The sequence below is a fragment of the Rana temporaria genome, chromosome 5 (genome assembly GCF_905171775.1).
Source record: "Rana temporaria chromosome 5, aRanTem1.1, whole genome shotgun sequence".
NCBI lineage: Eukaryota > Metazoa > Chordata > Amphibia > Anura > Ranidae > Rana > Rana temporaria.
The window spans coordinates 152,904,948-152,929,947 of record NC_053493.1 but is presented as its reverse complement, the minus strand read 5'-3'; the positions used below and the strand labels follow the sequence as shown (position 1 = coordinate 152,929,947).

Sequence of the window (25,000 nt, the reverse complement as noted above, 5' to 3'; positions counted from 1 at the left end):
TTTAGGACAATAACTTGCATATTAGCCTTTAAAATGAGCACTTTAGATTTCAAATGTTCGAGTCCCATAGACTTTCACGGGGTTCTAAAGTTCACACGAACATTTGGTGTGTTCGCAAGTTCTGGTGCGAACCGAACAGGGGGGTGTTCGGCTCATCCCTACTATTAATAAATATACTAATGTTATAGAATGAAAGTGTATTCTGTGACCATAGATTTCCTTAAAGTGGATGTAAACCCCCCCAATTTTTTTTTTTATGTCACAATGTAGAGTATAAGATTTCTTATCATCTGTGTCCAGTCTTGCCACACAGAGTTAATCCAGTGCTGAGCAATCCTCTTTTAATGTTCAGTGAAAATTAACAGAATTCCAGATAAAAACTTGCCAAATTATAAAGTCCGTTTCTCTGTTCTTTCTTTGTGTTACAGGTTATTTACATATCTAGAGCTTGGACATGTTTATCATATGTTATGTTATGTTTATCATAATATGAGGTGATACAAAGTTCATTGTATATTACCAGCATATGTAAATAACCTGTAACACAAAGCAAGAACAGAGAAACGGACTTTATAATTTGTCAAGTTTTTATCTGGAATTCTGTTAATTTTCACTGAACATTAAAAGAGGATTGCTCAGCGCTGGATTAACTCGATGTGGCAAGACTGGGCACAGATGATAGGGAATCTTATACTCTACATTGTGACATCAAAAAGAAAAAAAAAATTTGGGGGTTTACATCCACTTTAAGTACTGCTGTGCTCTATGGGTCTGTTCACACCATTCGGCTACAAAATGCACTTGTATTTGTGCGTAAGTGTTTTTAGAATATTTTAATGTATTATGGTAAAATGTAAAGAAACACAAAATGCGCATTACAAATGTTTCATGTTTGCTTTCAGTACATTTGCTTCTTTTTCATTTTTGTAATTTTCTGCCTCTATTTTGTGTGTTATGCACTAATTTTGCAGCTCGTCATAGTGTTTTACGTCACCGCGTTTTGGACGGTCGGAACTTGGTCTGACAGTGTGTAGGCAAGACAGCTTGAACGGAATCCCGACGGAAAAGTTTATCACGTTCGGAAATTCCGATCGTGTGTACAGGGCACAACTGACAGCTCATCATCATGTTCTTAGCTATTGATTTCACATACAATAACGCTGGGAATGAAAGGAACAACATTTGCATATGCTAAAGAATAAATATGATTTTGCAAAAATAATATGTCTTTGTAACTAATACAGCTGCTAAATTTCCAAGCCTAAAATTTTGGATTGTATATCTGCATCCACACCGAATGCTGACTTGGGCTACAATAAATGATCCATCTGACCACTGGATATACTGTATCGTTTTTACTTTCCTAATAATATTTTTATTCTTATTATAATATTTAGACTTATGTGTAATATTATTATTTTAATAATAGTATTTTCCTTATAATACATTAATTTTATTTTTTACTTTCCTAATACTATTGATTGATGTTTTAGCACAGAGGTCTCCAAACTGTAGCCCGAGGGCCAGATGCAGCCCTTTGCTTGCCTTTACCCGGCCCTTGGGGCACTGTCCCTTCCACTGATACGAGACCCTATTCTGCCATCTGACACCGACAATGGAGCACTATTTCTTCCACTGACATCATTAATGGGGCATTATTCCTCCCTACGATACCAGCAATGGGGTACTATTCCTCCCCCTAATACCAGATGTTTACTCCCACTGATGCCAGGAAAATTTCCACTCCCGCTGGCCAAAGTCTGGCCCTCCAAGAGTCTCAAAGTACCGGCCCGCGGGCCATTTGCGACCTGCAGACCAGTTATAAATGGCCCGCAGGCAGGGTGGAAGTGGGGGGAGCAAAGAGTAAAAAAAAAAAAAAAAATTTTTTTTTTTTTTTTTTTTTTTTTTTTTGTGAGCTGGTGCTATCTGGTGGTGAGCCGTTGGTATTACAAGTTATTACCACCAGATGTGAGCAGACGCCATCTGGTGGTGGCCGTTGGTATTACAAGTTAAGCATTACAAGTTAAACAGCAATTCTAATGTCATTTTACACTATTTTCACTGCCATCTTCTTCCCTCTAATTAGAACCCCCAAACATTATATATATTTTTTATCCTAACACCCTAGAGAATAAAATGGCGATCGTTGCAATACTTTTTGTTACGCCGTATTTGCGCAGCGGTCTTACAAGCGCACTTTTTTGGGAAAAAATTACACTTTTTTTAATTAAAAAATAAGACAACAGTAAAGTTATCCCCATTTTTTTTTTATATTATGAAAGATAATGTTACGCCGAGTAAATTCATACCCAACATGTCACGCTTCAAAATTGCGTCCGCTTGTGGAATGCCGACAAACTTTTTTACCCTTTAAAATCTTCATAGGTGACGTTTAAATAAATCTACAGGTTGCATGTTTTAAGTTACAGAGGAGGTCTAGTGCTAGAATTATTGCTCTCGCTCTACCAATCGCAGCGATACCACATGTGTGGTTTGAACACTGTTTACATATGCGGGCGCTGCTCGCGTATGTGTTCGCTTCTGCGCGCAAGCCCGTCGGGACTGGGTGCGTTTTCTGGCTCCTAACTTTTTTAGCTGGCTCCTAGATTCCAAGCAAATTTGTCAAACCCTGACTTACACTAGTGCTGGTGGTAATAATGCGCTCGCTGACACCAGTGCTGGGCAGGGCCAGATTAAGAACATCATGGGCCTGGTGCTGAGGATTTTGGTGGGGCCTTTTAGGCTGCATTCACACCTCCGCGACAAGTAACGCCGCGTACGCGGCGTATTTTGCCGCGAATAGTGTAACTTTTTTTTTTACAAATCCTTCCTATTGCTTTGTATGGCCGAACGCCAATGCCGCCTGAAAAAAAGGGTCCGGGACTTTTTTTCATGCCGCAGGTGTACGGCGTCTATGAGATGTGAACCATCTCATAGACAGCAATGGGAACTCTCCCCTCCAGCGGCACGAGCGGCCGGCGTCGGGCGTTTTGTCGCGGAGGTGTGAATGGGGTGTAATAAATAATAAATAAATGCGTGGGAATGACATGAACGCAGCCCAGCCAAGGCAAGTGACCAAAGGCACAGAACCCAGAAGGAAGACCGGGTGAAGATGTAAGCGCCCGGGCCCCGCCTGATTCATCGCAGCACTGGAGGGCTCAGTCTGAAAATTGAAGTGTACACTATGTGCTAATATGCTGTGCATACTTGTACGTTGTGGCATAACCTACCCCAGGGCCTCTAAAAAGTAGTAATGTCAGGAAAGTTTACTACCGCTTTATTATCACAGGATCCCAGGAGCCTCTCATGGGGCCCCCTACTGACCCGGTGGACGGTGGCCCTTGGGCAGTGCCTAAGTGCACAGTTGCCAACATTTAAAAAATATTTTCAGGGACACTTTTTTATATAAGTGCTATATTTAGAGTAGCTGAGATCCCCGATGTTCCTCTATACATCATAGTAGTAATCACAAAATTAAATGAGTACTAATAATGGGGCAGAACAAATATGAGAACTGATATTTCCTTTAGTTGAACTAACAAAAGTGTGTCCATTCTAGAGCTGGTAACATTGAGGATATTCAGTATAATTTTAAAGAACTGTTTTTGTGGGTAAGCGACATAGGGGAGGAGTATGGACGGTATATAAGTGGGAAGTATGTGCAGGTGAGGGAGAGGAATGTGGAGAGTCTAACAGTGGGCACTATGTACAGGAGAGGAGTACAAAGGGTACGGAAAAAAGCACTATGTACAGGAGAGGAGTGTGAAGGGTATGACAATGGGCAGTATGTACAGGAAGAGTGAGGGGGTATGACAGAGGGTAGTACGTACCAGAGAGAAGTGTGGAGGGTATGATGGGGCAGTATGTACAGGAGAGGAATGTAGACGGTATGATAGTGGGCTCTATGTATAGGAGAGGAGTGTGGAGGGTATGACAGTGAACACTATGCATAGGAGAGGAGTGTGGAGGGTATGACAGTGGGCACTATGTATAGGAGAGGAGTGTGGAGGGTATGACAGAGAGGAGTGTGTAGGGTGCGACAGTGGGCACTAAGTACAGGAGAGAAGTGTATGACAGCAGGCACTAAGTACAGGAGAGGAGTGTGAAGGGTATGACAGTGGGCGCTATGTATAGGAGAGGAGTGTGGAGGGTATGACAGTGGGCACTATGTACAGGAGAGGAGTGTGTAGGGTATGACAGTGGGTACTATGTATAGGAGAGAAGTGTGGAGAGTATGACAGTGGGCACTATGTACAGGAGAGGAGTGTGGAGAGTATGACAGTGAGCACTATGTACAGGAGTGGAAGGATATTTAGGGACTGAGTAGTGGTTAAGCGGGTCATACATGGATTGAAATTACGCCAATTATGCAGAGACCAGCCATAGTCAATCTATGTATGGGCTAGCTGGTTTTACACAAGTCAATCTATTAATCAACTTGAGTACAACCAGCCTGTTTTTTTTTTTCTTAAAACAATCAGTGCTGCCAGCTAAAGTTAGCAACACTGATCATTGTACGCACTGGCAGAACACAATAACACTGCAGGAGTGATTTCCCCATCCACAGGTCAGCAGGTGAGAGGGTGTGTGGGGACAGGCTGGGGAGAGATACTAGTCAGTGGCTGGGTAGGCACTGGTAGTATCAGAGCCAGATACACACAGGTTACATACGCCACGATCGTTAGAGCGAGAACAATAATTCTAGTACTAGACCTCCTCTGTAACTCTAAACATGTAACCTAAAAAAATGTAAAGCATCGCTTAGGATACCAAAAAAAATTGTGCTAACTTAACTAACTAACTTTTTTTTAATGAATGAAACATTTTTTTCCAAAAAAAATGTTTGAAAAATTGCTGCGCAAATACCGTGCTAGAGCTGCACAATTAATCGTTAAAAAAATCGTGATCTCGATTCAACCTCCCCTGACGTTCTTCAATGCAGAGTTTGCTGATTCTTTCATATAACAAGTGGAGAGACTTTCAGCTGTCAAAAGAAAATATCTGGGCAGTCTGCCAAGTTTTTAACAGGAAACATTGTAACTGACACTTCCTTCTTAGATCAAAGGAATACACTTCTGTGTGTAAAGAACAAATCTGGGCAGTCTGCAAAGTTTGTAAACAAAATGAACATTGTAACTAACTAACATTGTAACTAAATTTAACCACTTAAAGTCCAACACTTGTTTCTTAAGTTAGAAAGCAATATTATTTGCTAGAAAATTACTTGGAACTGCCAAACATTATATATATTTTAGCAGAGACTCTAGGGAATAAAATGGCTATTGCTGCAATATTTTATGTCACACTGCATTTGCCCGCTTCAATGAATAATAAAAACCATAAAAACAAAACAGTGAAGTTAGCCCATTTTTTTTTTTTTTTTTTTGTTTTAATGTGAAAGATGATGTTACGCCGCAACAATCTTGAGAGAATTGTGAGCTATCTTCTAAGCAAAAAAATTGCAATTCTCATTTTAGCCAGAATCGTGCAGCTCTGTACCCTGCAACATAAAAAGTGCAAAGACCACCATAGAGTAATTTTCTAGCAAAAAACAAATGATGATTTTTACATGTAGTAGAGAAGTGTCAGAATTGGCCTGGGTGGCAAGGGGTTAATTACCATGAGTAATATACAAATAATTATTATAAGCACTGTGATCCTATCAGTCTGCTGTAGTGTGTCAGCTTGTATTTATATTGGCCGCTCTGAATGTAGCTTCTGACAGGCTGTGCAAGCAGGCCCGTATCTCCGGGAAACCATAAATGATAGCCGTCCCATATTTTAACCAGTTGTGCGGTAGCTCTTCCCATGCCTACCCCCAAATGTGGGGTTTCTGTGACCTCTGGTCATCGAGCTACAACCCCCCAAATTCGATCTTAAAAAAAAAAAAAAATCTTAAAAAAAAAAAAACATTTTTTTTTTTTTTTTTTTTTTTTTTTTTTTGGGCAAATGGGCCTGTCTTGAGAAAGGGGCCTGGAGCTGCAGCTCCATCAGCCCCATTGTTAATCCGGCCCTGGTGCTGGGGGTTAATAATGTGTTCGCTGACACCAGTACTGTTGTTTTTGAAGTTTGAAAGTTTGCATGCGGCCCCCCATGGCATATGAAAACTTGTCTTGTGGCCCTCAGTTAATTTGAGTTTGAGACCCCTGGTCTAAAGGACAATAAACCGGCCCTTTGTTTAGAATGTTTGGAGACCCCTGTTTTAGCATATGGTACTGCTGCTTTCACCATTTCCTTTTCTCTATAAGAACTGATTTCTGCTTCTACAAAGAATGCCAATGAAAATATATGCAAGATCTGTAGTGAGGAAATTATTTAGGTCACAAGTCAAGCATATCATATACAATGGCCTTGTTCACCTTAATATTTTCTGCAAACACTCAAATGATTCTATTAATTAAATGTTCCTTTTATTGTTTTTCAGGAATTTACCATTAAGCCAATCTAAGTACTGCATGAAAGCATGGCTGTTTCATAATTCCCATAGTTTATTGTTATTTTTTTGTTTTGTGATGATTCTATTCATTTTGGGTCTCACTTGATTTACTTCCCTCTCGGCTTAATAGACGTGAATTAAATAATTCAGTGTTTGTCTCGCTGCAGTTACACAGCGACTTGATTGAAAAGCCATGTTTTTATGTCCTTAGATGAACTCATTAGCTTAAAATAAATTGTAATTCTATGAAATGGTTTCTAAAAATGTAACCATTACAAACCGAAACAATAAAACTGGAGGGTCCATAAAAATATGTTGGAAACTTAACTCAATATGGTGTAGGTTATGAGGAATTTAAAGGATTTGTTTATATAACAGCAGAACCCCATCAATCAGAATCAAAGTTTAACTGCATGCTTTTAAAATATAATACATTGTCCTTGCTGCCTATGAAAAAATGCCATTTACGATGGGTTACTGTACTGATTAAATCACTCCAACAGCATCCATCTTTGCTTTAAAAAAGCCATTCCTTGCCACCACTAGAGGGTGCTGCTTGGAGACTGAAATAATTGCATTGAGATGATTAAACAACCCATTTCAATTAATTCAATTTTTTTTATTGCACTTTAGAATGTGCTCAGGGTTGGGAGGTTACAGTCAGGAAATGTTGAGAAATGGTAAAATATCATACACACATTTTTAGAAGCTGTTGGGACAAGTACACAAATACAATTATAACACAAGTACAGTTAAACTTTAATGGCTAAGTTCACCTTTTTTATTTATTTTTCTAAATTCCAGCTCCCCTATGTACCAATATAGCATTAATGTACTTTACACAGCTTTGCATTTATTTTATACACGCTTACCTCACTTTCTTCATGGCTGTTCAAAAACACTTATTCATTACTTCTGCCTTACTTCCTGGACAGACTTTAGGTTAGTTGACCAGCAGAGTGTAGATGATGCAGCGTGTGTGATAGGCCCCTTTCACACGGGGCGGATCAGTAATGATCCGCCTCCGTATGTCTGCAAGCTCAGCGGGGATCGCTCCATATATCCCCGCTGAGCCAGCGGATGACAGGGCGGTCTCCACACACTGTGCAGGGACCGCCCTGTCTTTTCTCCGCTCTCCCCTATGGGGGGAGCGGATGAACATGGACCGTGTGTCCGTGTTCATCTGATCCGCTCTGCAGACGGAAGAAAAATAGGATTTTCTTCCGTCTGCAAAATCGGATGTTTGCGGAGGTGGACGATTACAGGTGTCAGCGGATGTTCATCCGCTGACACCCGCAATCACATAGGGACCAATGTATATCCCTTTTTCATCCGCAAACGGATAGATGAAAAAGCGGACATACGGTCCGCACGCGTGAAAGGGGCCTTACGGTCCGTGTTCATCAGCTCCCCCCATAGGGGGAGACGGAGAACAGACTATAATAAAAATAGTGTGGTAAATACATACTGTATATCAATCAACTATATTAGGTCACAAGAAACTAAGCTAAGAACTACTAAATGTGATTTATATAAAGAACCTACATATAAAAGGATTATGTGCTATGTGAATTATGTACATAATCCTTCTATATGAGGAGACTTTTTATAGCTTTAGGTGGATGATTAAATAAGTCTTTGTTCAATCATTTTTTTTTAAATTGTTTAAAAAAAGTGCAGGCTGTATGGGTGCCATTCTGATTCTAGGTTCAATATTTAGTGAGTCACCAACCTGGAAAAGGAAAGCAGTATATATACTGTGTGTTTATATAAAGTATATATATATATATATATATATATATATATATATATATATATATATATGTGTATATATATATATATGTATATGTATATGTATATATTGTACAGGACGCCATGGCTGGGTCCTGGAAGGACGTTATATTTCCCCTCTGTTTGGACTGTGGTGCCTTTAAGGGAACGGAAAGGGTTAATGCACCTGTCCAAGGAAGGAGTTTAAAGCAGACAGGAAGTGCAGGTGAGAGTGAAGGAGTGTAGGAGAGTCTATGCATGGTGAATGGTGGACAAGGAAAGCTGTGGAAGCTATGAAAAGCTGTGAAAGGACTTGGCAGTGTGTTGCCTGAAAGCCTGCTACTGAAGGACTTACCTGCAAGGACTATTTAACTGCGATAGCAGTTCTGAGCTGTACAAGTCGGTGAGACTGTTATTTCTTTTGTTTTTGCTGCTGCTAAGCCATTTAAGTTTAATAAACCTTAGTTTTGATTTAAAAAGCCTGTGTCCTGCGATCAAGCTGGTCCCCCAAACATTACAATATATATATATATTTATATATGTATATATATATATTTATTTATTTATATACTGTGTACATTGTAAATACAGGCCCTGATACCTCTAGACACCTAGTTTGACTTATACAGTACATAACTGAAAGAAAGGGTATCGCCTTTAACTGACCGTGCTCTGTTTTGAACACTTACCAATTAGATACATGCCAATCCAATCCCCAGCATCAACTTCTTCTTTAATATCCCAGTAGATAACCAGGTCCTGGGAGTGTCCAATGGCATAATAGGAGCTGCTGACCATTAACGTTGACCGACTATCCGACGTGACGAGGTCGGTGTCACTGGTAGACCGTGGTATGGTTACTCCTTCATGAGGACTATTCCTGATGTCCATGTTATGAAACTGGTCAGGATTGTAGCTGTACCGTAGAGGTTCTTTGCACCGGCGCCTATTTTGAGAGTTCCTCGAAGGAGAAGCCATGGCAGCCAGGCCGAGGAACCTATTTTGGTACAAATTCTGTAAAGAATTGAAAGATATAAAACGTGTAAAAATGTGTAATACAACAAAATAAATTATAAATGAATTGCATAAAACTTTATTTTATAATTCCAGTCTAATAGTCTATTTCCTATTTATCAAAAGCTTAGTGTTCCTCTTGGCAACTAACACATCAGTGTTCACATTTGTAAAATCAAGAACCTCGCTGATCAATTAAATACAGGCTAGAGCGCAGTAAAGATTGTTTGAAAGGACCTTTACCTGATGGGAAGAATGTGGTTTAGCCGTGGTTCACACTGGAACGATTTGACATGTCAAATCTGCGGCATTTGCCGGCAATTGCCAGCAATGGCACGTCCTAATCTGTGTGACACCGCATCTGCGGTGCTGCACAGATTTCAAAAAGCAGTTTCTGTATTACTTTTTGCGATTTTTGGCCTGCGATTTACATTGACATCTGTGCAGAAACTGAACTTGCACGGCTTCACTCCCGCAGCCCAGTGTGAACCCGGGCTTAGGCTTAAAACAACACAGGTTGAGTTGATTCAACTCACATCTGAAACAAAAACGCCCTCAAAACTTACAGCATGTTAGGAAAGGGGTAAGTGTATCCTGCTACTCCTGTGACAATCATTCCTGGATCAACATACCATTAAATGTTTGTTATGACAAAATAATGGGCTGGGTAATTGTTATGCCGCGTACACACGACCGGACATTCCGACAACAAAACCGTGGATTTTTTTTCGACTGATTGTTCGCTCAAACTTGTCTTGCATACACACAGTCACACAAATGTTGTCGGAAATTCAAAAAGTCAAGAACGCGGTCACGTACAACACTACGACGAGCCAAGAAAAAAGTTCAATGATTCCAAGCATGCGTCAAATAGATTCCGAGCATGCATAGGATTTTTGTGCGTCGGAATTGCATACAGAGGATCAGAATTTCTGACAAGAACTTTTGTTGTTGGAAAAACTGAGAACCAGCTATCAAACATTTGTTTTCGGAAATTCCGACAGAAAATGTCCGATGGAGCTTACACACAGTCAGAATATCCGACCAAAAGCTCACATCGAACATTTGTTTGTTGTCAGAAATTCCAAACGTGTGTACGCGGCATAACTCATAAACAGCCAAAAACCTTTTCTGATGAAATTGTGTACAATATTGCTAAAAAAAACCTGCATCAGCAGCATTATATATCCAAAGAACTATTTTTTCCCCTCATCTAGTAATTTACTACTAGCAACTGAGAATTTTTTTAGGGTATGTGTACTTTCACAAACAATGTTGGGAGACAGCCTTATATGAGTCTCTACAGTCTCACTGCACAGGTGTGGACAGCAGGGAAGAAGAGGCAGAAACAGTATACAGTGGAGTAAACTGTGGTTTTCTTACTATAGTAAGTAAGCTGGAGAGAAGGTTGTAAAGGTAAAAAAAAAAAAATCCCTAAATAGCTTCCTTTACCTTAGTGCAGTCCTCCTTCACTTACCTCATCCTTCCATTTTGCTTTTAAATTTCCTTATTTCTTCTGAGAAATCCTCACTTCCTGTTCTTCTGTCTGTAACTACACACAGTAATGCAAGGCTTTCTCCCTGGTGTGGAGAAAGCCTCTTGGGGGGGGGGCGATCAGGACACTCCTGCTCACCCCCTCTCCCCTCAAAAGGCTTTCTCAACACCAGGGAGAAAGCCTCGCATTACGATGTTGAGTTACAGACAGAAGAACAGGAAGTGAGAATTTTTCATAAGAAATAACGACATTTAAAAGCAAAATCAAGGGATGAGGTAAGTGAAGGAGGACTACACTACTGTAAAGGAAGCTATTTAGGGAATTTTTTTTTTTACCTTCACAACCCCTTTAAGGTTTGACTAGTCATACATTGTTAGTTTTTGTTTTGTTTAGCTAGAAAAGTGAATGAAGGAATCCTCCTGCTGGGACGTTATTTTCTGAGAGCTGCACCTACCACCATCAGAATACACGGATCAAGGGCTACAGACGCTGATCAAGAAAAGTTTTCTAGCATGTTCTTTCCACAGAAGTTGTTAAAATGATTGACTTCTAATGAGGGGAGATAGCCACACACTGATCATATTTTGACCAATCCCTGTTAAAGAGACCTAAAGAGACCTAGACCCCTTGAATTGATCAAAACTGGAAAAGACACGATCTGGAACAGCTGTGCATGACAACCGATCAGATTCTAATTTCAGCATTAAAGTTTAGGCATGCATATTTTTGCATAATTGTATTGGTCCAGCCTGGACCAGTGAATGTACAGTAAAACCTTGGTTTGTGAGCATAATACGTTCCAGAAACATGCTTGTAATCCAAAGCATTTTTTTTACAGGGTATAAAAGAGAACAGAGGCATCTCTATGGCCTCGTACACACGAGGGGTCCGATGAAAACGGTCCGCGGATCGTTTTCATCGGACATGTCCATTCGGAGATTTCTCTCTGATGGTTGTACACACCATCAAACAGAAATCCGTGCGGACAGGATACGCGGTGACGTGGCCGCGCCGTCGCCGCGACGTGCGCGACCCTGGAAGGTCAATGCTTCCACGTATGCGTCGAATCACTTCGACGCATGCAAGGGCTTTCGGCCGAGCGGACATGTCCGGTGAGTCGTACAGACGACCGAACATGTCCGACGGACAGGCTTCCAGCGGACATGTTTCTTAGCATGCTAAGAAACATTTGTCCGCTGGAAAACTGTCCGATCCGCCGGAAAATTTCCGGCGGAAACTGGTCCGCCGGACCAGTTTCAGCGGACATGTTCGGTCGTGTGTACGAGGCCTAAGTGTAGCAATAAGTTGCTAAATGTTGTACCTTCATTAAATGTAACCATAACCTCTCTTCTTTTTTATACTCAGTTGGACCATGACACTACTCTTATATCAAGACATTGCTTGTATATCAAGGCAAAATGTAATAAAACATTTTGCTTGTCTTGCAAAACGCTCTCAAACCAAGTTACTTTCAAACCATGGTTTTAATGTATATGCCATACCGGTGAGATCCCAGTTGGTTCTAAAAAGTTACTGTAGTAAGCACTGCTACTAGAATGAAAGCCGCTAGCTTTCTTTGGTTGGACAAGGTGAAGAACGGGCAATGACATCACAATCTGCCCTTCATCTATTCATAGAGGAAATGCAAAGTGTTCTCTGGATGGTGCCTGTGCCAAGCAAGTGACTATGCAGTAGGGCAGCCACTCCACATAGGACCCAGAAGCTAGCATCAATCACTGTAGTAGCAGGATCTACTACAGAGATTTCTAGCTTCCACAGGGATCCCAAAGTGATGACACATGCATACTTACATTGGTCCAAGCAGGATCAATTTAACTAGGCAAATATGTGTATACCTAAATTTCAGCTTTAAGCTTTGAAAATGAAAGATCAAGGTGAATGGTGGCCATGGACACCTGCTCCAGATTCTGTCTGCTCAATTGTTTAATAAATTCCCTTCATGGTGGGTAAGAGTAAGTTTTAAAAGCACACTTTCCCTTTAAGCTATAGTGAGTTAGCCAAGAGAAGTGCAAAAGCCCTCCACTAAATACTGTAAAGTACAATGGTGGTTAAAAATATACTGCACTTTTATTTTCACCCAAAAAGCCTATAGAAAAATGAACAATGGTGTGTGGACTCATGTAAGCCTTTATATCTGTGTGGTCAGCTATACGTTTTGGAGTTGGACTATAATGCAGCTATGGCTTTTAACCACTTAACCCCCAGACCATATTGCTGCCCAAAGACCAGAGCACTTTTTGCAATTCGGCATTGCGTCGCTTTAACTGACAATTACGCAGTCGTGCACCAAACAAAATTGGCGTCCTTTTTCCCCCACAAATAGAGCTTTCTTTAGGTGGTATTTGATCACCTCTGCGGATTTTAGTTTTTGCGCTATAAACAAAAATAGAGCGACAATTTTGAAAAAAAATGAATATTTTTTACTTTTTGCTATAATAAATTTCCCCCAAAAATATATATAAAAAAAAACATTTTTTTTCCTCAGTTTAGGCCGATACGTATTCTTCTACATATTTTTCGTAAAAAAATATTGCAATAAGCGTTTATTGATTGGTTTGCGCAAAAGTTATAGTGTTTACAATATAGGGGGTATTTTTATGGCATTTTTATTAATATTTTTGTTTTACTAGTAATGGCGGCGATCAGCGATTTTTTTTCGGTACTGCGACCTTATGGCGGACACTTTGGACACTTTTGACACATTTTTGGAACCATTGGCATTTTTATAGCGATCAGTGCTATAAAAATGCATTGGATTACTATAAAAATGCCACTGGCAGTGAAGGGGTTAACACTAGGGGGCGGGGAAGGGGTTAAGTATGTCCCTGGGTGTGTTCTAACTGTAGGGGGGTGGCCTCACTAGGGGAAATGACTGATATTCTGTTCATACATTGTATGAACAGAAGATCAGCATTTCTCTCCGTCACAGGGCCGGGAGCTGTGTATTTACACACACAGCTCCCGATCCCCGCTCTGTAACGAGCGATTGCATGTGCCCGGCGGCGATCGTGCCCGCCGGGCACGCGCGCGCCCCTAGTGGCCTGCGCGAGAGCCGACGTATAGCTACGTGCTCTTGCGCAGGGGAGCCGACATGCCGCCGTAAAATGACGGCGGCTGGTCGGCAAGTAGTTAATATACAACCACTTACCCAACTTGCATACAGTTGTCAGTACAAGAAATGGAGGCATTGGCCATTGGGCACACAGCTGCTCTGGCTGCTATCCTCTATCCTGTATCTGTTAATGCCACTACTTTAAAAAGCAATGCACTGCTAGTGGTACCTTATAAACACCAGACAACAAATGACACTAGATTTTTGCGAAGGACTAACGGGGCTGGTTGAGCGCGCTAGATCCTCTCACTCCCTCTGCCCCGTTGGGCTTCAAAGCGGAGCAGGTAGGGCGGGCTGTGTGGGAGGACCCCCTCACACACCCGCCATTGCCACCCAGGGCATGGAGAAAGGTGGCAGATTGCCTCTGGGGGAGGCCTGCCTACTCCCAACTCCTGCAGTCCGGCTCCTCTCTCGAGTACACATACAAAATACACTTTAAAAGAAAAAAAAAAAGAAAGCACTATTTGTGGGAACAAAATGATAAAAATTTAGTTTGGGTACAGTGTTGCATGACCACGCAATTGTCTTTCAAATTGCAAAAGCGCTCAAAGCTGAAAATTGGTCTGGGCAGGAAGGTGTATAAGTGCCCTGTATGGAAGTGGTTAATGAAAAAATAATGACCGTCGGATTGCCTTCCCCACACTTGAAGGGTTTAATGTTCATTTTGTCTAGAGATACAGAAATAAATAGCTTAACTTTAAAACTGCAGCTAATATAGGTAAGCTGTAAGTAAATGATTTTATTAATGTCTGCCAATGTTTAAAAACCCTTGATGCTAAATCTGTAATAATATATGTAAATGGGACATCCTTGTTTTGATCACTGAAAATGAGCTACAATTTTCCGTCTGTTGAAAATGTCTGGTAGTTCCAGTATATTTGAGAGCAGAAAAAATTTCATTTTCATTTTCAGGAAATCATTATGGGGACCTAAAATGGACCAAACTGCACCCTATTAAAAGTATAGGAAGAGATCTTATTTCAGACTAGTTGAACGTTACAATACAACAAAGCAAAAAACAATACAACAATCACATCTGATGCATAGAAACCAAGGAACAGTCCTTTTACTTTGTTTTCTAAACCTAGGGGCATATTTATAAAACTGTTAAAATTATGTCCACCCAACATTTTAAAATACTTGTCACCAGGAAGATACACCTGCAGGAAATGTTTGGTGAGTGTCATATTCACTTGTAGGAAATGTTTGGTGAGTGTCATATTCACTTGTAGGAAATGTTTGGTGAGTGTCATATTCACTTGTAGGAAATGTTTGGTGAGTGTCATATTCACTTGTAGGAAATGTTTGGTGTGTGTCATATTCACTTGTAGGAAATGTTTGGTGAGTGTCATATTCACTTGTAGGAAATGTTTGGTGAGTGTCATATTCACTTGTAGGAAATGTTTGGTGAGTGTCATATTCACTTGTAGGAAATGTTTGGTGAGTGTCATATTCACTTGTAGGAAATGTTTGGTGAGTGTCATATTCACTTGTAGGAAATGTTTGGTGAGTGTCATATTCACTCGTAGGAAATGTTTGGTGAGTGTCATATTCACTGTTTTGTAAAGATACCCCCTACAGTTCAAGATTCTTTATTTTTTTCCAATTTCCACCCATCACATTTTACATTGAGCATGGCATGAATAATAAAGGAAAAGAAAACTTGTGGTGCTGCAACCCCTAAATGTAATGTCCACTGGGGCAGGTGTAATAGCCTATGCCAGGTGTGACAATAGGAGGTGCTGTCACAGTAATATTGGTAGTTTGGGGGACACAGGGTGTGCACATTTGCTTGGTGCAAGACTTCAGAGCGTAGATGTGGACTGGAGAAAATTGCTTTCGCAGCTTTCTCCAGGTTTTGGTATTCTGGCATGGGGCTCTGTAGTTTGGAGAATCCACAGTGTCTGGGGTGGGACGGTATCTCCAACCCTGTTTCCAGATTTTGCAGGTGACTCAAGTGAGCACATACCTTATATTGAGGGTATAGGAAGACCTCATGGCTCCCAGTTGGAGACTGCTCCTCACCCAGAGAGACAGGAGATCTCCAGGAATCAGAGGGGCTGCGGGAGGCAGCCAGAACATGTGTGACTGCAAGAGGCAGTAAACGAATTAAGGACTAAGGCCAGAGCAGAGCTGTGGGCACTAAAGTGAAGCTGTCCACATTGAAGAATCCTGTGGTCTGTGTGACCAGGATAAAGAGCAGAAGTACTGCTAAAGAGAGCCAGGAGGGCTAGCATTTTCCGTTGTGTGTATTTGCTGGAGAAGAACCCCTGCGTGGGAAACTTTATGTTACAGATTTCTATTTGCCTTTTTAATAAAAATGGGCTACCATGCCCTAAAATATAGTTCCCGACTGGCTTGAATCACTGACAAAAGCATCTACCACGAGAGCTAATGGTCCCCCATGTTACACAGGATATAAGCTGTACATACTGTAGACCAGGGATCCTCAAACTATGGCCTTCCAGCTGTTGCGGAACTACACATCCCATGAGGCATTGTAAAACTCTGACATTCACAGACATGATAGGAATTGTAGTTCCTGAACAACTCGAGGGCCATAGTTTGAAGACCCCTGCTGTAGACGAACATCAGAGAGTTAGAAAATCCATCACTGATTTGATTGATGATAATATGCTTTTTTCAACATCCATCATATAAAATAACTGACGTGTTTCTACCTCAACTTTAGGGCTTTCATCATAATCTAAGGACCTGAGTTTGGGGCAGAAATGCATCAATTCTTTTATATGATGGATACTTTTAAGTCTTGATGCATACTTAAATAAAGGTTGAACCATTGTATCATCAATCAAGTCGGTGCCATATTTTCTAACGCTATGGTGTGAATGAGGTACACCTAGTTCTTCCAAACTTATTCAAAATTATTCTGCAAACAAAACATCTACAGATACACAGACAGTCATTTAGTTCTTAGGTATATTTGGTGCACTAGGACGAGTGTCCACCATTGATAAATGACAGCTGATCAATTAAAGTTGAACTCCAGGATTTGTAAAAAAAAAAATACCCTTGCAGTTGTGGGACTTTATGGGAACTGGCATAAAAAAAGATTGCTTTGGAAAGCAACTGTTGGTTAAAAAAGGTACAAGTATGACTTAGGCCTCATACTCGACCGAGGAAACCGGTCGAGGAAACTGTCGAGGATCTCGTCGAGCCAAAAAGAGAGCATGTCTTCTTTTTCCTCTACGGGAATAGGGAAATTTGGCTCGCCGAGATCCTCGACAGCCTAACAAGGAACTCGAGGAGCAAAACGATGTGTTTCGCCCGTCGAGTTTCTCGGTCGTGTGTACGAGGCTTCACAGTATAAAGACAAAAGGACAAGGTTGTGCATAACAATGCATGCATTTTATTTGAAAGTGGATTTGTTCTGACATCTAGAGAATGGTATGACAGTGCTGATTAGACTCTACTACTTACATATAAAAATAGTTTGTAAAAGTAAGCAAAAAATGTATAAATTCAGAATATTAAATATGTATAAAAGAAATGTACGGCCAAAGTTTTTTTTGGGCAATAATTCTCCTGTGAGACACAGGAGTGAACTTACTTGGGCTTAAGTCCGCTGTCAGCTGACATCACAGAGCTGCTGTAGACTCTGGAAGGATCCCAACCATATTGTCGTGATCCACTCAGCTGCCTGATGGACAGGTGGCTGCGTCTCTGAACTTGGCTTAATGCTGAAGCCAGCTGAGCCTGCCCTCTTTCCAGCCTGGCGCTCCAGTGAATACTGGAGGGGTAAAAGCGGTGATTGAGAGTCACTGCTCTCTGCTCAGAGCTGACTGAGAACTGAGTGAACAGCGGTCATAGGATCACTCAGTTCTTGGGTTAAAAACCGGTGGGTCAAGCTGCAACATCACACTGATGCTGTAGCATGAAGGTGAGTATAAAAGTAATTTTTTTTAGCAACCCCAAACTTCTCCTTTAAATGGCACTAATCAGTGTGATTGCTGATTATACAGTCCTATACTTTAATGAAGATTTTTATATTACTAACTCGTGACTAATGCCTCGTACACACGATCAGTTTTACCGATGGGAAAACTGTGAGGAGAGCTTTTGGCCGGGAATCTGACGTGAAAACTGCCACCAGACAAAAATAAATAAATCAGTTCTCTTTTTTCCCGGAAAACCGGTGGACTTTTTCCTGGCGTTTTTTGGCAGTTTTCGTATGGGAAAAAATGCGATGGAGCATACACACAGCCGGGATTACCGACCAAACATCGTTGTTTTCCTGGAAAACCGGCCGTGTGTAGGGGAAAGACTGAACCAAGCAGGTTCCCGGCTTTCCCCTCTGGATTTCCGACGGAAACTTTTCCCGTCGGAAATTCCGTATGTGTGTACGAGGCATATGACCAAATTTTGTCACATACAGTTGTATATGGACATTTAACCATTTGGTTCAATTATTGCACACCAACTGCAACTTTTGTGCAATCTCACTGGACTATTTTTATGATTTATTTGCTATTTACTGTTTTACTATTTTTAATTTATTTGAATATAATTATTTCACTATATATTATATTTCACTAAGCGCTACACATATACCCACATAACCTTCCATTTGCTTTTATTCAATTAGCTGTGTTAGCAGCTTCACTTTTATATTAGTAGCGCAGAGTTCTTCACTATATTAATCATGAGGCCTCGTACACACCATCGGACATGTCGGCTCGGAGATTTCGGTCTGATGGCTGTACACACCATCAAACCGAAATCCGCGCGGACAGAGAACGCGGTGACGTAGACGACACCGACATTCTCTCTCGCGCGAGTTCAATGCTTCCACGCATGCGTCGAATCAATTCGACGCATGCGTGGGATTTCGGTCCGCTGGTTAGACGTACTGTCCGCCGGACAGCTTTCCAGCGGACATGTTTCTTAGCATGCTAAGAAACATTTGTCCGCTGGAAATCTGTCCGCTAGCCTGTACACACGATCGGATCTGTCCCCTGAAACTGGTCCGCGGACCAGTTTCAGCGGACATGTCCGGTCGTGTGTACGAGGCCTAAGAGTACCAAGGCCAGTGGAATACGGAAACACTATCTGGGGCACTATTATCTGTTATCGTCTTCAGGAATCAGGATCCACACCACACAGATGTCCTGATTTATATCTTAACCCTCAGTTAAACTGTTGCTGTGATGTAAAAGAATTAGATTGTATTCTGTATATGGGAAATAAGCCGTATTTAATACTGTAAATAAACTGTCATTTCATTAGGTACAACTGTTAAGTAAGTGTATACACCCTTTGCCTCCAAAACAGTCTGAATTCTTTGCAGCGTGAGTTCAACACCTTCGCTGATAGAAAACGTTTCATTACATTTTTTGGCCATGCTGACTTGATAGAATTTTTTTTTGCAGACTTGTGGGTCAAAAATGAATGTTGAAAAAAAAAAAAAATTTTTGATTTCTACCCATCCTAAAGAGTCATGTATTGCAAATTCTGACACTATTGAAATGTTCCAGCAGAAATAAAAATTCTGGCAGTTTACTGATCTTCTGTTGCCCTAAGCCACCCTATTCAAGATTCTACATTCTGTGCCTTCAGAAATGCTCACCAGTGGTGAAAAATGGTTATTATATCAGCTACAATGAGTTTGGCCATTCCTACCTGACTGCTTTTATTAACAAGATGTTTTTATTCATAGAACTGCCTCTCATTGGATGTCTCTTTCCTCACTTTCTCTGCAAACACTAGAAGCTGTAGCGCATAGCATTCCCAGGAGATCATCAATTTCTAAAATGCTAAAGCCACTAGATTTGGTGTCAACAATTATTCTGTAGTATGATCTAATCTGATTGCATAGCTTCCAACTGTCCATGATTTCGAGGGACTGTCTCTTATTAGAAATAAAGTCCCCCTTTCCTCCTCATTTGTCCCTCATTTTGGTCTGATTTATATTGTTTAATAAAAAATGCACTACTTATCTATCAAAAAGTCAAATTTCCAAATGACTGCATTCATAAACTTCAAAAGCCAGTATAAAGGCTTAATAGTGGTAAAAGAAGCACTTGTGAGTTTAACCAATCATTAATTTTTTTCACAATTCTCCTTTAAAGGGGGTCATGATAGGGGTGTTTCTAATTACTACACACTTTTGCTAATAGGTGTTCCTCATTCCTTACTCAGAGAGTTGTGAGGTATGTGATTGCAATTGAGTCAAAATCGATTAGAAGGGAAGTTATGGCTATTTGATTATTTTGTAGATTCATTATAATCAAATAGGTAAAAAAACATTCTGTATTTATCGGCGTATACCGCACACTTTTTTTCCCTGAAAATCAGGGCAAAATCATGGGTGCGCGATATACGCCGATACCCGCTTCCCGCGCCGTGTTTGAATGCCTGCGCCGACATATACCGAGCGCAGTACACTCGGGTACATTCGGCCAGGCTCGGCTTCGCTCGTAGTCATGCTCTGTGACGTTTATGCGTGAGAAGCCGAGCCTGGCCGAATATACCCGAGTGTACTGCGCTCGGTATACATCGGCGGAGGCTTCAAACTGAGTGCGGGAAGCGGGGATTCGACATGAAGACAGCGCGGGAGAAGCTGGGAGGACACCACCGAGGCCGCAGAGGGACGCCGGACCGGACGAGGCCGCCGATGGATGCTGGGCAAGACACCAAAACTGTAAGTGGTAAGATGTAATAAAATGTTTTTTTTACAGGATTTTAGGGTCAAAATTAGGGGAGCGCGCAATATCCCGATAAATACGGTAAGTGTGTATGGTTACCATTAGACCTGCCCAACTGACACCCCCCAATGATTTCCAATCATGAACAATCCATCTCCTAGAGCAGGGATTTGCAATTAGCGAACCTCCAGCTGTTGCGGAACTACAAGTCCCATGAGGCATAGCAAGATTCTGACAGCCACAAGTATGACACCCAGCGGCAGAGGCATGATGAGACTTGTAGTTTTGCAACAGTTGGAGGTCCGCTAATTGCATATCCCTGTCCTAGACCAAGGTCCAATGATAGCCCTCACTGTCCTGTGTGGGTGTGTTTTTTTTTATAAGAGAGTTTAAGTGAGTTTATACTGGATTCTGTACAGTAGTGGAGACAGGTGTTCTATGCTCCCCTGGCAATGCTTGGCCAGCCACATAAAGGCCTGCCCATCAAGACGAACTTCATTAACATAATCACACCCAAGTACCAGCACAGTGAATGAACATAATCTAGAAATAAGTCGGCAGTCTGCGTTTGCCTTTAACCACTTTAAAGCGGAGGTTCACCCAAAAATCAACTTTCTGCAATTAGATCCAGCATACTGCTGACATCTGCAGTATGCTGGTCTTTTTTTTTTGTACTTATCGTTTTAGCCGGGTTTCTTATCTGGCTCCGAGCAGGGATTTCTGCGGGGAGTAGGCGTTCCCGAAGGCAAGTGTAGTCGATTGACAGGCTTGCATAGCATGTCACGCCTTTCCGAAAATAGCTGAGGTGACACTCAGCTGTTTACGGCGCTATACGGCGCCTGCGCCTGCCGTGTAGAGCTGACTGCGCAGGCGCCGTAAATTGCGGAGTGTCGCTTTGGCTATTTTCGGAAGCCGTGATGCGCTATCCAAGCCCGTCAATCAACTACGCTTGCCTTCGGGAACGCCTATACCAGGAAGTAATCACTGCTCGGAGACAGATAAGAAACCCGGCTAAAACGATAAGTACAAAAAAAAAAAAGACCAGCATACTTGCTAGAAAATGACTTAGAACCCCCAAACATTATAATTTTTTTCTAACACGCTAGAGAATAAAATGGCGGTCATTGAAATACTTTTTGTCACACCGTATTTTGCGCAGTGGTCTTACAAGCACAAATTTTTTGGAAAAAAATTACTTTTTCGAAATTAAAAAATAAGACAACAATAAAGTTAGCCCAATTTTTCTTTATATTGATAAAGATAATGTTACGTCAAGCAAATTGATACCCAACATGTCACGCTTCAAAATTGCGCCCGCTCGTGGAATGGCGTCAAACTTTTACCCTTAAAAATCTCCATAGGCGACGTTTAAAAAATTCTACAGGTTTCATGTTTTGAGTTACAGAGGAGGGCTAGAGGGCTAAAATTATTGCTCAAGCTCTACCTCACATGTGTGGTTTGAACACCGTTTTCATATGCGGGTACTACACACGTATGCGTTTGCTTCTGTGCACGAGCTTGTCAGGACGGGGTGCTTTAAAAAGAAAATTCTTATTAATTTTACTTTATTTTATTGATTTTAAAACTGTTTAAAAAAAAATTGGGTCACTTTTATTCCAATTACAAGGAATGTAAAAAGACCTCAGATCTCATATTTGGACTTAAATGCAATAAAAAATAAAAAAAAATTGTCATTTGAAAAAATGACAAAAAAAATGTTCCCGTTTTGACGTCGCTTCCGCCCTGCAGTGATATGGAGACGGGTGGGGGAAATCTTCCCCTCACTCATCTCCATACCACTGACGTGACAGGACGCGATCGTCTCCGCCGCTACCGACGGCTCCGGTAAGCTAGATAAAAGTGATCTCGCACCGTATTCTTAAACAGAATAGTGGAACAGAAAAAGGCCAGCAATCATGTCATCGCTTTACAAAAAAAAGTAGCTTTTTCAGAGCGGAAAGACTAAAACTTTTTTACATTGACATTGTACAACTTTCTGGCACAATTTTCATTTAGATTTTCTAAAACCATATAATATGAGGTGAAACGTAAACACTTTCAATTTGTATACAATCAGGCACTACACTGTTGAAGATAAATCTAAAGGAAATTGAACAATAAAAATGGTATAATGTGTAGCCAGCTTTAAGCCCTGTACACACGGCTGAATGTCAGATGACATTGGCCGGTTCATTAAAAAGTATTTGGTTATTACCTAGAAATATGATTTTTTTCAGGACAGGTTTCACCTTTGGTATACATACATACATTACCAAATAGGCTTTCATTGTTTTTCAGTTGAATATGAAGTGAAATGGCACCAGAGGGAAAAGGAATTGCCGTATATAAAGAAAATAAGCTCTTCAAGTGTGACAGAGCATGCTGATAATTTACAACTAAGCATCGGAACAAAGGTCTTTCCCTTAAGAAAATATATTCTGGGCAGAGCACAGCCAGACATAAAGGCCTGCTCCACTGTCACATCCCTCAAACTACGTATATCATGGCTGCCTCTCGCCCCTCTAGCTAAGGGAATAAACATTCCCGCCTTTCGTATTGTCTGCATCTTACAGATAAAGGGCTTAAAATGTGCTTGGTAAATTGCATTTCACAGAGAATCACCAATGAATACATTTTGATCCTATGGAAGTGATACATATTACATGTAAATTATTTTGTAACACTTGAAGAAGGTAAACATATTGCAGCTATAAAGAAATATTTATGGAAAGCTACTTGGCATGGCTGGATTGCGAATAGGACATGAAACATTTTAGCTGCAAGGTTGTAATTACCGTATTTATTGGCGTATACCTCGCAATTTTTTGCCCTGAAATTCAGGGCAAAATCGTGGGTGCGCGATATACGCCGATACCCGCTTTCCCGCGCCGAGTTTGAACTACTGCGCCGGCATATACCGAGCGCAGTACACTCATGTATAGTCGGGCAGGCTCGGCTCCTCTCGCAGTCACGTCCTGGACATACAGGACGCACAGGACGTGACCGCGAGAGGAGCCGAGCCTGCCCGACTATACACGAGTGTACTGCGCTCGGTATATGCCGGCGCAGTAGTTCAAACTCAGCGCGGGAAGCGGGGATCGAGCGGGGAGGACACCGGTAATGGACGCCGGACCCGACGAGGAGGACACCACCGAAGCCGCAGGCGGACGCCGGACCCGACGAGGCTGCCGATGGACGCCGCGCAAGACACCAAAACTGTAAATACTAAAAAATAAAATTTACAGGAATGCGCAATATCCTGATAAATCCGGTATATCAATATATATTTGTAATATTTTTGCTGCATCATTTATAGTATACAGTGTCTTGCAAAAGTATTCACCCCCCACCCTTGGCTTTTTAACTATTTTGTTACATTACAGCCTTTAGTTCAATGTTTTTTTAATCTGAATGACATGTGATGGATCAGAACACAATAGTCTAAGTTAGTGAAGTAAAATTTGAAAAATATATACATAAAACGATTTTTCAGAAATAAAAAAATGATAATTGGCATGTGCGTATGTATTCACCCCCTTTGTTAAGAAAGCCCATAAAAAGCTCTGGTGCAACCAATTACCTTCAGAAGTCACATAATTAGTGAAATGATGTCCACCTGTGTGCAATCTTATGCCGCGTACACACAATCATTTTTCGGCATGAAAAAAACGATGTTTTAAAAAAATGTAATTTAAAATTATTGTGTGTTGGCTTCACATCATTTTTCGGGTTCTGAAAAACGATAACAATTTTTTTTCGAACATGCTGCATTTTTTAATGACGTTTTAAACTATGTCGTTTTTCGGGTTGTAAAAAATGATCGTGTGTGGGCTAAAACGACGTTAAAAACCCGCGCATGCTCAGAAGCGAGTTATGAGACGGGAGCGCTCGTTCTGGTAAAACTACCATTCGTAATGGAGTAAGCACATTCATCACGCTGTAACAGACAGAAAAGCGTGAATCGTCTTTTACTAACAGGAAATCAGCTAAAGCAGCCCCAAGGGTAGTGTCATCCGCATTTAACTTCCCCTTTATAGTGCCGTCATACGTGTTGTACGTCACCATGCTTTGCTAGAGCATTTTTTAAAAACGAGTGTCTGTGGGCAACGTCGTTTAATGATGAAGTTGGAAAAAAACAACTTTTTTTCTACATGATGAAAAACTTCTTATTTTTTTCGTGCCAAAAAATTATCGTGTGTACGCGGCATGAGTGTCACATGATCTGTCATTACATATGCATACCTTTTTGAAAGGCCCCAGAGGCTGCAACACCTAAGCAAGAGGCACCACTAACCAAACATTGCCATGAAGACCAAGGAACTCCCCAAACAAGTAAGGGACAATGTTGTTGAGAAGTACAAGTCAGGGTTAGGTTATAAATAAATATCCAAATCTTTGATGATCCCTAGAAGCACAATCAAATCTATCATAACCAAATGGAAAGAACATGGCACAAAAGCAAACCTGCCAAGAGATGGCCACACACC

At 41.1% G+C, this 25,000-nt stretch overlaps 1 protein-coding gene across 4 annotated transcripts in view; it reads right to left on the bottom strand.

Annotated features, from left to right (window-relative positions):
• Window positions 1-25,000, bottom strand: part of HECW1 (HECT, C2 and WW domain containing E3 ubiquitin protein ligase 1) — a 418,742-nt gene that overhangs the window by 232,191 nt on the left and 161,551 nt on the right. For all 4 annotated transcript variants that reach the window (XM_040353252.1, XM_040353251.1, XM_040353253.1 and 1 more), the window contains one exon: window positions 8,896-9,220. In XM_040353252.1, the coding sequence (XP_040209186.1) occupies window positions 8,896-9,220 (325 nt within the window). The remainder of the gene's footprint in view (window positions 1-8,895; window positions 9,221-25,000) is intronic.